Here is a 14124-nt window from a genome sequence, read left to right on the forward strand (position 1 = left end):
CATGCAGTGGATTTACTCTAGGAGACATGACAAGTTGTGGCTCCCCAGCACATATCCATGCATATTACTAAGTAATTGGAGATTTGTGTATCTGCTTTACATATCACATAATCACTAAAGCAAACCCTGATATATGTGTGACAGATGCAGCTGCTCTGTACAGTGTGAATCGCCCCTTACAGCTTCTTACGATAACTCTATTAGCGGAGTGTGGGCAGCAGTGTGAGGCTGCTATCCAATATGGACCCACTCATGGTGATTAGTACCCTGGTGGGGGGTGAGGTGGGAGTTACCATGTGTATCACAGTGCTGGGGAAGGTGCCTCCCGTGCCATTTCCCTGATTGAATATTCCCCTGCTGCAGACTGCTTTAAACCCTGAAAAGGAAAAGAGGCATTAGTCTTTTTTCTCTGGGGAGCTAAAAGCAAGCAAGAGAGGTGTCTTTTCAGTCATAGAAACAGCACAGGGGAAGCCACACCCTCCATCAGAACCATGACACTGATTCCTCCCCACCCCCACCCCGCACAGTGTCTGATTAACACATTGGGAGTTCCATAAAATGTAATGCATGACGTATCCCTTACTGTGAGCTGAAACTGAATGCAGACTGTACAAAAGCATAAGAAAGGCTGCTCATGTCAGCAAAGAGGGACGCTAACAGTTTTGGAGAGGGGACAGTTTTAATGCAGCCTAGCTTTATGCCAGTCTTGAACTGAGGTTTCCACTTCTGTCCAGTTGCCCCATAGCTTATAACTGAGGACTTGTGTTTCCTCCTTTTGCACATCTACAAGAATGTTGAATTCTATGGGCATCCCTCCTTTTTTGCCTTTCTAGTTAGGTCAAAGGATGTCTTTACATCAAGCATAACAGGCTTAACATTAATCTGTTAGGTGAAATCTGTTATTTATGTATTGTAAAATGTAATCCCCTGTGGCATCTGGACATAAATAGATAAATGCAAGCGGCTGTTTGCAGCCATGGCTGCAGAGCAGTATCTCCAGAGATTGCTAGAACCTGCTCTGAATACTGTTGCATTTATTCAAGTTGAAGCTAAAATAGTCCTCAGTTTGCTAGTTTGTAATTCCAAGTTTGTTCCCATTTACTTTTAATTTAAGGCCTCCAGTGTTTTCTCTACAGTTTCTTTTCTGTGTCCTCCATATTTTCCGTCTTGCATTGAATGCAGTCAGTCAGTCTGTCTGTACTAAAAGGCGTGGCTGGAGTCAGAAGGAGAGGTGGAGAACGTCTTTCTGGAAGTGGATCCTTATCAATTTCCTGCTCTATTGCAGATTTTCTCCCACCCGTAACAGCACTAAATCCAGTCTTGAACCTAGTTGTCAACTTGACATAGCTGAAAATTCTTTCTGTCCTCACCCCAATATGGCAATTGGTTACATGGTTTTGCATGAGTAGGATTTACATTCCCCTCAAGTGTTCCTGGGTACCTTGCTTGTATATATGCTAAACTTAGAATGTTGCTGCAAAGGTAGCGTGACTCTTGAGAAAAAGTTTCTATTTTATCTTGTACGTTCAGCTGAAAGGGGGAATAGAAATTCTTAATTATTTAATTAATCATTTAAAATGTGTAAAGGGAAGAGCTACAGTTCAGTTGCAGAATCCATTGTTCCATGTCGAAAATGCCAAGTTCAATCCCTCCAGATAAGGAACGTCACTCAGAGAGAAGAGTTGGCGCCTAGAGGCTCGCTAGCTAAAGAACTGAATTTGACTTGAGTTATGCACAGTACTGGCCTAGTTTAACTGTTGCAAAGAAGAAGAACGAGGAATGCAGTTTCATGTGCATAGATATTATGGTTCCTTTCACTGACAAGGATCTGCTCTTCTGGGGAGCAAGGTTAGGGGTGCTTTTTTTAAAAAAAGCAGAAAGGTAGGAATAAGCAGGACTGGAATTTAACAAAATCAAAAAGAGTCCAGTAGCGCCTTTAAGACTAACCAACTTTATTGTAGCATAAGCTTTCGAGGATCACAGTTCTCTTCGTCAGATGCATAAGGATTGGTTAGTCTTAAAGGTGCTACTGGACTCTTTTTGATTTTGCTACTACAGACTAACACGGCTAACTCCTCTGCATCTATGGCCATGAAATTTAACAGACACTCTCAACAAATTTAGCAGATCCTCTCTTGGCCTTTCACTGTCAACAGCCTGCCATAATTAACAGTTACCTTCTCCTCCTTTCTTTTTGATGCTCCTTTTGTTTTGGGAAGACTCTGCTCAAAACCTGTGCGCGTTTTAGAACTAAGAGCTGGGATTTTGATTGTTTTGGTTATTTCCAATAACACCTCCCTGTCTCAGCTTCCTTATTGCAGTGGGGAGGCACTTATTTTCTGGAGGTCATTAACGTTGCTTGTGCTTTGTGAGTATTTGAATATGAAGTAGCTGATCTGATGATTAATAAATGGATCAGCCAAAAAAAGGTGAAGAGTTTCAATCAGAGACACCTGGATTCTTTTTTTTTTCATTTGAGGGAATAAATGTGCATAGTTTTAAATGTTATTTATCAATGTGATAAGGTGAAGCAGGCGCTAGTGTTTATTATAGGCAATCAGTGCAGACTCTCTCCATATCAGCCTATCAAGTTCTGAACACCCTGCAGTTTCTATTTTATCCTGCAACTATCTACTCTTCAGTTTTTTTCTTCTTCCAAGTTCTGTTTTTGCACTTGTCCTTGTATTTCTATGTTCTCCTGTTCTGGACTTCTCTTGCCCAGAAGGGACACTGTCTTCTGATGGGATTTTTATGGTGTTAACAAATTTGTCAGGAAGCTACTTGAAATGCCCTCCCTGCTGTCCCAGAACATCTGCCATGTGATGCACTTCAGACTTCCTTGAAGGCAGTCTCATGGGTAAAAAGAGATGCAATCAACCCAATTCTCATATAATGGCAATGTGAGAAGGTTAACCTATGATTAAATGCAATTTCTAAAGTACCCAAAAAGCAGTGCTCAATAACAGTGTATATGCACATATTGCAATTTTAATCCAAACATTATATGGTCCCTCTGCATGCAGTGTTCCCTATCAAGTCTTCATGGATGACTGGAATGAAAATTTGTTTCAATATAAGAACTTAATAATAAGCATATGTTGATATATTGACCCATGGCTCACTTTTTGTAATTTTAAGAAACTGCTCTGCCTTCTGCAGGGATGAGGGGATGTTTATCTTGATGTGGATGCATTAACCCATTTGACTTAGTCCCACACTCAGAGAGAGTAAAGAATCCTTGTCTACATACCTGTGTTAACTTGGAGCATGCTGACAGTGCAGAGATGCTAATTGGGAAACAAAGTGCAATAAAGCTGAGCCTGCCTTAGTAGCTCAAATGTAATAAAATATGGTTCATCTACAGTCTTCAGCGCAGCCCCACATTGGGAACTGTGCTTGCGCAGGCCTGCCACTTGGAACAGAATTTTTCTTAGCTTATAGGCTATTAAGGGGGAGTGACCTTTCCCACAACTGCTCCAAGCCAGATCTTCTCGCCAAAACAGTCATGTGGTCAGGGAGGTTGCTCCGTCCTTTTCCCAGTTTGATTTTTGCCGCCGTAAGAAACAGATGTTTCTCTCGCTCGCTCGCTCGCTCTCTCGCTATCGCTCTGGCTTGGCGTTCACAGCTCCTGTAAATAGTTTATAATTGATAGTTAAGTTAAATTAGTGTAGTTAGTATAGTGTTAGAGTTTGTAGTTTATCTTTCTTCGTTTGTAAAAAAAATAGTTGCTTCAGGATCAGTGAGTTGTGTTTGTCTCCCTCCCGACCTGATTCTTACAGTTTTTCGATAATGGCAGATAAATCACTGTTTAAGAAGTGCACAGATTGTGGCACAAAGATGGCCAAAATGAACAGCCACTCACTTTGCTTGGCATGCCTAGGAGAAGGACATATAGTGGAGAAATGCAAGCATTGCCAACTCTTTTACCCCCAAGGCAAGAAAGGATAGAGCCTCCCGATTAAAAGCAATGCTCTGGGAGAAGGGTATGTCCAGCACCAGTAGCTTGGCAGCAAAGGTATCTGCCCTGGCAGAGCGCAGAGCGTAAGCCATTTTTGAGCCGACGCATAAACCGTCATTGACCTCAGTTCCAAGGGATGAGATTATATCGGATCTGGCCACTCGCCCACAACGTCAGCAGAAGAAATGATCATGGTCTCTAGAGACTTCTACTTGGATCCACTCGGCAGCAAGTGTGGCTGTTATTGAAAGCAGCCCGCCGAGGTCAACAGAAAGGGGCTCGGGACTCCCAGTGCTTACTGGAACTGAGGAAGCTTCATTGGATCCGCCACCGAAGAAGTGCAAAGAGAAGACCAAGCACTTGGAGAAGCCATGACATAAATCCTGGAGCCGTCCCAGTAATTCAATCTCATCATCTGCTCCAGAACCTCCCTTGGAAATAACAGCTGCTCCTCGGAGGCGATCAAGGTCGAGGTCTCCATCATCGGAAGAAGAGGGCGGAATAGAAACAGACTCTCAGCAACAAGCGTACCCACCTGTGGACTGAGCAAGACTAGCATATCAATGCCTGTCGTGGTACCCACCATATCCACCAGCTGGCTACCCATATGACTGGGATATGTACCCATCTTTCCACTATGGGGTGTCAACTTCAGATCGTGCCATTCCAACAAAGTCATCTCTACATGAAGAGCCAAGCTAGTATTCTCAATCCCAAACTGCCACTTCAGAACTGAGATCAGATTCGGGGTCAGAACCAGACATGGAGGCATCGGAATGTAGCCTGGCAGGCATGTCAGATCCATACCCAGAAGAAACCTTAGAAAACTTGGAACGGCGCTCTCCCAATATAGACTTTAAGCTGTATTTGGAACAGATGCTCCATATGGTAAAATCTCTTAACACTGATGTCTCCACTGTGCAGCAAAAACTGAGAGACAGTATCTTGAAGTATATTTACTCTGATACATCAGATACTGTGGCATTCCCAATGATTGAAGGATTTGTGGACATTATGGACAGTTTGTTCCAAAAGCCAGCATCGACTCCTGCAACAGCTAGAAAGGTAAAGGTGTTATACAAGATTAAACAGGACAAATGCCCTTACCTCTTTGCACATCCTCCAGCTTCTTCAATGATTGCAGAAGAACTTCAGGCAAAGCATAAACAAGGTGCCCTGGCTACCTCTGTGGATAAAGAAGGGAAGAAGTTAGATGCAGTGGGCAAAGAGCTCTATTTGGGAGCTACTTTGACAATCAAGATGGCAAACTATCTCACCATTATGAGTGGCTACCAAATATTTCTCTGGCAGAAAATGGCCGCTTTCATGGATTCTCTACAGAAGAAAAGAAGCCATTTGCTAAACTGATCTATGACGAAGCATTGATTCTGTCCAAACAACAAATTAGTGCCAGCAGGCATGTGTTAGATGACTCCACAAGAAGCCTCAACACAGCTGTAGTATTATGCAGACATGCATGGCTTAGATCTACAGCACTTCCCCTAGAGACACATTTAAAGATTGAGGACATGCCCTTTGAGGGCATCTATTTGCTTAGAAAACTGATGAATACCTTTCTAAGAAAAAGGATAGACAAACGGCCAGATCATATGGCATCTTACCTGCAGCAACAGGAGGCCCTCCATACTGGAGATCTGGAAGGCGAGACTACCAGCAGAGAAATGATTATCGGCCTTCCAGCTTTCAGCCATATCGTCAGCAATATCCATATAGAGCTCCCTACACGGGACAGGCCCAGTCTAGAAGGAAGCAGTCTGGACACCCTAAGTCGTCCCACCAGAACCAAGCCAATAAGGAGCACGTGCAGATCCAAAAGCGCCAGTTCTGACTAGTAGTGCAGGAGGCAATGGCCTCATCGTTGTTTGAAGATAGGTTGTCAAAGTTTGCCCAGGCATGGCAAAACATTACCTCTGATTGTTGGGTATTGTCTATCATTAAAGTTGGCTATTGGCTAGAGTTCTGCTTCTTGCCTCCTACTTATTTGCCTTGCCAGGCCCCCAGTAATACTTTCCCTGAGTTACAAGGGGAAGTTCATTCACTACTGGGGAAGGGAGCCCTTCAAAGGGTACCTGGATCAGAAAACCCATTTGGTTTTTTCTCATGCTTCTTCTTAGTAGACAAAAAAAATGGAGGAAAGAGGCCCATCTTAGACCTGAGGGGCTTAAATGATTATTTGAAGGTTTCCAAGTTCAGAATGGTCACGCTCCCTTGGGTTATTAACATGTCTCTCATGGTGCTTGGTTTGTGGACTTGGACCTGCAAGAATTGGAATTTTCATATTCCAATATACCAGGAACATAGACAGTACCTCAGATTTGTATTCAGTGGTGAGGTGTTTCAGTACTTAGTGCTACACTTTGGTCTTGCCATAGCACCCAGAGATAGCCGTAGTCATTGGTCATTTAAGACAATTGGGCTGCTCTATTTACCCCTACCTGGATGACTGGATAGTTACTGCCAGTTTCCCTAGGGAGTTGGAAGAGTGTATAAACATCATCCTGAGCACATGTGAGTTTCTTGGATTAGTAGTTAATAGGAAAAAGTCAGAGTTAGTACCTAGTGCACCATAAAGTTTATAGGTGCTATACTAGACTCAAGGTTGAATAAGGCATACTTACCTCCAGACAGACTTGCCTATTTATCTTGTTTAATCAGATGTTTCCAGTCCAAAAGGCTCCAGTCTGCACAAAACATACAGGTCCTGTTAGGGCTGATAGCCTCGACTACTGCGGTGGTTCCTCTTTGAAGAGCAATCAAACCCAGGATGAATCAAACAACCAAGGAAAAACAGTCTCCTACAGGAAAAGTGTTTTTGCCATATATCAAAGGAATTACTGATCAGATGGGAAAGCTTATGAAAAAGCATAACCTTCAAGCAGTATTCAGACCCACCCGAAAAATACAACAGATGCTACGATCAGCAAAAGACAGTAGAGACCCCCTCACCTCTGCAGGAGTATACCGTATACCCTGCAGCTGTGGACAAGTTTACATCGGGACCACAAAGCGTAGCATCCAGACAAGAATAAAAGAACATGAAAGACAATGCAGACTTGGACAACCTGAAAAATCAGCAGTGGCTGAACATGGCCTAACTCAAACAGGGCACAGTATCTTATTCCAGGACACCAAAATACTGGACAACACTTCCAACTACTTCCAACTTCAACAGGAAAGAAGAAACCTTAAGAATGAACAGAGCATGGTTTCCAGTTCTGAAAAACACCAGGCTAACAAAACACTCTATCCCCGACAATAGCCCTGCAGAGAAGATTAGCACATCAAGCACCAATCCATATGCAAAAGAACCTCCTCAGGATACAGTGAAGCCTCCCGCCATTAGCATTCCACACCCTGGGAAACTCTTACAGCTCAACCCCACCCCTCCTGAGTAGAGACAAATGACCTGCCAACATCTTTTCCACACTGTGACACTGAGAGATCTCTGTCTTTTGGGTGCTACACCTCTGAAGATGCCAGCCACAGCTGCTGGCGAAACGTCAGGAACTACAATGCCAAGACCACGGCAATACATCCCGGAAAACCCACAACAACCATTGTTCTCCGGCCGTGAAAGCCTTCGACAATACATCGATAAAGATTCACTTAGCAGCCATATCAGCGTTTCGTAAAGGAATTGATGGGAAAACTGTTTTTTCTCACTATTTATCAAAACTGTTTTTAAAAGGGTCGTATAAGCTGTATCCTCCAAGAGGGCCTGTGATCCCCCAGTGGTCCCTCTCTTTAGTATTAGCGAAGTTGATGTTAAAGCCCTTTGAACCTTTGGCCACTTACTCTCTGTACCTGCTTTCGGCAAAAGTAGCATTTTTTACTGGCAATGACATCAGCCAGGAGAGTGGGTGAGATTAGGGTGCTTAGTATATACTCCCCGTTTCTTCAGATCTATCCTGGCAGAACGGTGATGCGTACCAGTTTGCAGTTTTTACCAAAGGTAGTTTCCAAGTTTCATGTGTCACAGGTCATAACTCTTCCTGCATTTTTCCTGAACCCTTCCACCCCCAAAGAACAAACACTACATGCGCTAGATGTTAGAAGGGCTATTTTATTACGACAGGACTCAGGCTTTTTGTAAAGACTCGACATTTTTTGTTTGTCATTCAAGTCCCGATAAGAGCAAAGCTGCTTCCTCCCAGACAGTTTCTAGATAGGTAGTAGATCCAGAGGAGTTAGCCGTGTTAGTCTGTAGTAGCGACGATAAAGTTGGTTAGTCTTAAAGGTGCTACTGGACTCTTTTTGATTGAGATAGGTAGTGTCTGCAATTAAGCACTGTTATAAACTGGCAGAAGTCCCCTGCCCCTTTGTTCTTCGGGCTCATTCAACACAGGCGCAGGCAGCATTAGCTGCGTTTTTGCGAGGAGCAGCCGTGCTGCTATGTGGTCCTCTGGGGAGACCTTCATGAAACATTATAGCATGGATGTTAACTCACAGAAAGTAGTAGGACAAGTGGTCCTTCAATCTTTGTTCATCCCACCACTGGGTGAATAGCTTGCTGTTCTCCCAATGTGGGACTGCACTGAAGACCATAGATGAAAACAGGGTTGCACTTTCCTGTAACTGTTGTTCATCTAGGTCTTCGTGCAGGCATACATTCCCCCCCATGCCTTCCCCACTGTTGAACTCTCTGACATAACTTGGGAGTTGTGGTGGCACAAGAGAACTGGGGAAAGGAGAGGGTGACTTCCCTGACCGCGTGACTGCTTCGGTGGGAAGATCCGGCTTGGAGCGGTTGTGGGGAAGCCCCCCCCCCAATAGCCTATAAGCTAAGAAGAATCCTGTTCCGAGTGGCAGGCCTGCGCAAGCGCTTTTCCCACTGTGTGCCTGCACGAAGACCTAGATGAACAACAGTTACAGGTAAGTGCAATCATGTTATCTTTTTTACCACTCCATGCTCCCTTTTCACCATGTGACAGAAAAGAGGGACACTGTTTATAGATCACCCTCTCACAATCAATGAAATTTCTCTATAGTTGTAATGTATGCCATGGGCATTCTTGGACCATTTTATGGTTTTCCTGTGCCCTTTGTGCAGAAAAGTCCAATCTGGATATTCTGTGAAGTTCTTGATTGCCAGTGTAGACATTGTACTATCATGTGTAATGTTCTAAGTGTGTTAGCACTAATAACATGATAAATTATGTATGGTCATAAGGGAATATTTTCCAGCTGGGATAGTCACATATCTACAGGATAATTTTGAATTTGTGCTAAAGTTTGGTTGCCTTCTCCAGCCTCTACCTTGCTTTAAAAACTAAAGAGAATTTACAAGGAAGTATTATAAATTCTGCTTACTTGGTAAAATTAAAGATTCTTGCACTGGCCTGAGGGAGAACTCATTAGAAATGGGGAAAAGTAATGAAAAACACAATAGTTTTACTTCTGAGCCAGAAGAATTTTCCCTGGAGTCCTCTTCAGTACCCTAATACCACCCTGGAGATTTGCTGGTGGATATTGGATGGACTTTACCACTGTGTTTATATGGAAGTGGCTTGCAGGGAACTAGGGCAAACGCTAATGAGTTCTGCATGGCAAAGTGGGATTGTCCATAGCCAGAACTATCTTTAGATTTTATTGTGGCAAACCCCAGTGTTCTGGCCACCTTTCTCTTTGCTTTGAGATTCCTACCTTTCAAGGTTTGACCTTTTAATCATTTAAGAGAAATAGCCAAAAGATCTGAGACACTGAAATAAGATCAGAGGGTTCATATTTTCCCATCATCACACTTACTCTCTGTTTCCCCTGCAGGACAGAGTCAGTGGCTGAGAAAATGCTGACAAACTGGTTCACTTTCCTTCTATACAAGTTCTTAAAGGTAAGAGAACGTCTTGCTAACCATATGGGGTGTGGCTGCAGGAGAGATCTTGGGCCTCCCCATTTGATGGAACAGTTTTCTTGTTGGATACAGGCACTATGCTGGCTGGAGCACTGAACTGGGAATCAGGAAACTTGAACGCCAAACAAGACATGTTAAGGAAAAGCCATAAACAGGATTTTCTGTAGGGTTTTATTTAATTTTTTTAAAATTAATTTTATTTAGAAAAAGAGATAGATAACGATGAGAGTGCATAGAATCTTATACAAAATACATTAGGCTACATCGGAAAGAGTATATAGAGTATATAGTAATAGATTTGAGCTGCATGAAAGATACAATCAGAATATATAACATAACTGAACATCGTACTTTTACTCCTCTCCTTCACTACTATTATAAAAATGGAGGGGGGAAGAACGAGCTATAATACCTCAAAATATATCTGATAACCCCATTGGGGGGGGGGGTTAAGGAGGGATTCAGCACAGGTGGAACTTTAAACATTTTGTATTCAACATCATATTCTAGCTCACAATATTTGGTATGTTAACTTATTAGTTTCACTATTTAGCTTAGCTGTTAGTCTATTTTGATATTAATTGCATATTCTAAATTGGATAGATTGACCTATTGTATATATAAAAATTGATCCAATCGTGCAAAGAGAACACAGCAATAATAAGAACATTCTAAGAACATAATAAAAATAGTAATATTAAAAAAAGAGAAAATTAACAATTTATGTGGCCTAGTTATATAAATCACATTAACTATAAGTAATAGAGTATATAAGCTTCAAAATAAATTTTCCCCATGTGGAGTTTTATTAAGCGTGCTTATTTGTCTAACAATAGTTGCAATGTTCAGGGAAGGATGGCATATAGGATGAAAGGTTTCAGAGCCCTGGATTCCAGTCAAATTAACAATCCTATGCATTTGTTTCCTTTACAAAAACCCTAGATCAGAGTATTTATGTATTTACTCTCCACTCTGTGAATTCTTTCATCACTCTGTTCACCTTCATGATACAGCAGGTTGGTGCAGAGACAGGATTTCTGAGAACTTGCTCTGATCCTGTCTGTTTATTATTGTTTATTTAGTACATTTTTATCCCACCCTTCCTCCCAGGAGCTCAGGGCAACAACTTCCATTTTATTCTCATAACAGCCCTGTGAGGTAAGTTGGGATGAGAGTACAACTGGGCCAGGGTCACTCAGTGAACTTCCAGATAGTGTGCAAGCTTGAACTTGGGTCTCCCAGTCCCTAGTCTGATACTCTCTCTACATGATATGCCCCTCTATCGCAGGTGGTAATGATCACATTTTTATCCTGCTCTTCCTCAGAGGAAATTAGGGCATGCAAGTTTTTGCTTTTCTCCATTTTTTTTTCTTCACAAATCTGTGAGGTCAGTTGAGCTCAGACGGCGAGAGTGACTAACCTAAGGTCACCCAGTGAGCATCAGTGGAGATTTGAACCTGAATCTGCCGCCTAGTACTCTAACAATGAGGCCGCACCAGCTCATCCGACCTCACATTGTTTTAAAGCCAGAATCCCCTGTGTGAGGCACTGATACAACGACTTATCTGGCTAGGGAGGGAGCTGCAGAAAGGTCCCTGAGCAGCAGAGACTATAAAGTTATGCCAGCAATTTCCATGGAAAAGATCCCCCGAAGACAGCATTCTGAACTACAGCCTGAATGGCTGTAATGAGGAATACATTCTCAGGATCTCAGTGTTGTGTTTTCAGTTATGCACAAGTCCCCCCCCTTAAATAGCCAGGTACTTTGTGTCTCATTAGTATGTAGTACATTTTTTCCATTACTCTAATTTTCCCCAGCTGAATGATTGGCTATGAAGGGTGTAGACAGAGCCCACTATCTAGCCTGGAGCCAAAAGCTGTCACACCACTGCTAAACTGGGGCTGCAATTTGCTAGCACAACTGTATGTGGCCTGAGTGTCAGAGAAGCAGTAGTTTGTTGCCTACTACAGAAGGAAACAACCAGTGGCAGTTGCAGAGTTGTGCCTGTTTGTCAGTCCAAATGGATGCCTCCCCAGGATCTTGCTCGGCTTTTTACTCAGTGTATCGTAGTAGCACAGGGCTGTTTTTGTGGGATACTGTCCCTCATTAAGATAAAGAAAGTTTGAATCAATTCCAGGCAAGCTGAAAGCTATGCAGACTGCAAGTGATCACCAATGAGAAGTGATTAATGGTATCACTTACATGCACTTGGCTCTTTGCCTCTGTCTAGGGATGGCCCTATCTATAAAAATATATCAGTATTGTAGAACGTATATCACTTTGCAAAGATATAAGAAAGGTGCTTTGCTGTAGCTTAATTTAAAGGGGGTAGGTATTTTTTACTGCAACACTTCAGCTGATGCGTTGTTCCACTGTGGCTTAAACTGGCCTTCTGCACTGCCGTGTTTAATCTGCTACCTCTGTTTCATTGCCGTGGGATTGAGCAGGCAGTGGGTGAGAGGCCAGCACAGGAGAGCTATCATGGTGAACCTCTGGAGCAGGACACTTGGCTGCAAAGGGAAAGAACTCATTTCTATTATGCTGGTGCCGCCACAGGCCGCCTGCAGTGGAGACTGACAGGGGAGGGGGCTGCAGAAAGGTTCTTGAGCAGTAGAGACCTCGGTGGCCTCATGCCTGCAACCTTCAAGGCTCAAGCTCAGGGGAGTTTTGATGGATTTCAGCTGCATCCTGACTCTCATAACAGAGGGGTTCTGTGGCCAGAAGAAAATTTCTGCAACTGTTCTATAATGGCTTCCAAATTTTGCAGTTGCCAAGCTCTGTATCTTCAATGTAACACTCAGTTATTCTTTATCAGCAATGCATCCCTGTCCAGTATTTAACCAGGCAAAGGCGCTCACATTTTGGAGAATGCGATTGTGTGGTCTGGAAATATGCCTCAAGCTGTGCGTGGGAGGCAGCAGGAGCCCATCTACAGAAAAATTGCTTTCAAAAATATCCCCATGCATTGAACTCCTGAAATAGAAAAACTGCATTCCAGGCTGGATAAAGGGAGGGGTGACTTCATGCTGCTGGAATCTGGCACTGCCAGCTGTTGCCACCCAAATCAAGCCTAGTGGCGCCACCATTCCCCCTTTCCTGGGGCCCGTGTGAGAGATGTGTCTTCAAACACCTTGTCTTCATTGCCAGTGCCAAACTCAGTGGGATGCTTCCCCTAGCCAATTCATTGCTTTATACAACATTTTTGATGCATATAGACTGCGATTTGTTAGGGTGTACACTGTAAAATGCAAACGGGAGATACATATGTACATGTGTTGAACATGGATGGTGTGTACTGGAGAGCCACTGGCTGTGAATCAGCCATAAGGAGGGGCATGTTCACAGTGAACTTCATGCTAGGCTGACTTCTCCTATTCCTCCAGGCTTCCCACCTCCAGAAAAATGAAGGGCGGCCCAAACAAATGCACTCTGCTAAAACCATGGTCATTGTAGGTGGCTACAAGTCAGTGAGATACCAAATCTCTACATTCTTCCACCACCACATACAAGTTTCCATGCTCAGGTTTTGTTCCTTATGTTTAAAGACCAGAGCAGCATAGGCCATGTCTGTATTTGATCACTGATGTGTCACTCAGGAGATTTTCTGCTTTCACATTGTTCTGTCCCTGCATTGCATGATTCAAATCTGCAGGGAGCATTTATTAGAACACTGTTCAGAGGGAGATGTCTGATGCACTTGAACTTACTGAAGACACCGCTGCCCACCTTACTAAACAGAGTACAGCTCTGTTGCTGATAGGTTGCGGATCCTGTAAACTATCATAAACCTATATGATCATCCCTAAAGCAGGGTAGGAACAGAACCTTTTCAGTGGCTTTCATTTTGCCTGGAGTGGCAGCACTCCTGTAAAATCCATGTAAAATAGATTGGCTAGAAATGGGCCAGATGGTGAGTTTGGTATGAAATGGGTATGTGTGAGAGAGAGCCTATTTTACTTACAGATCAGTGAGTAAGGCAGTGGTGAATTGCAGCGTTTGGGATATAATTGAGGAGAGGCTGCGTCCACTGCATTGAGAGGTGATGAAATGTCTTGCTAGCCCATTTTGTGTGATCTTAAAGAGAAAAGGGGGGCTTCCATAACTTCTCTTCAGTTTTTCCAATTGACTTCAGGGAAATGAGGATTGCAGCTGCTTGTGAAATGAGTAGTAGTAGTCAAGGTACTTGGAACAGGCTCTGTAGCAAGTGGTTTGCCAGCAGGGGAACATATGTTTTTTTCCCTAAGTAGTAGCAAATGTGCATGCAAATGAGGCAGGTGAGTGTGCTTGCATTTT

At 43.2% G+C, this 14124-nt stretch overlaps 1 protein-coding gene across 1 annotated transcript in view; it reads left to right on the forward strand.

Annotated features, from left to right (window-relative positions):
• Nucleotides 1-14124, forward strand: part of PLXNA1 (plexin A1) — a 418114-nt gene that overhangs the window by 359112 nt on the left and 44878 nt on the right. Inside the window, exon 23 of the mRNA XM_054978424.1 lies at nucleotides 9743-9809. Coding sequence (XP_054834399.1) covers nucleotides 9743-9809 — 67 coding nt within the window. The remainder of the gene's footprint in view (nucleotides 1-9742; nucleotides 9810-14124) is intronic.

This window comes from Eublepharis macularius, chromosome 4 (genome assembly GCF_028583425.1).
Source record: "Eublepharis macularius isolate TG4126 chromosome 4, MPM_Emac_v1.0, whole genome shotgun sequence".
Taxonomy (NCBI): Eukaryota; Metazoa; Chordata; class Lepidosauria; order Squamata; family Eublepharidae; genus Eublepharis; species Eublepharis macularius.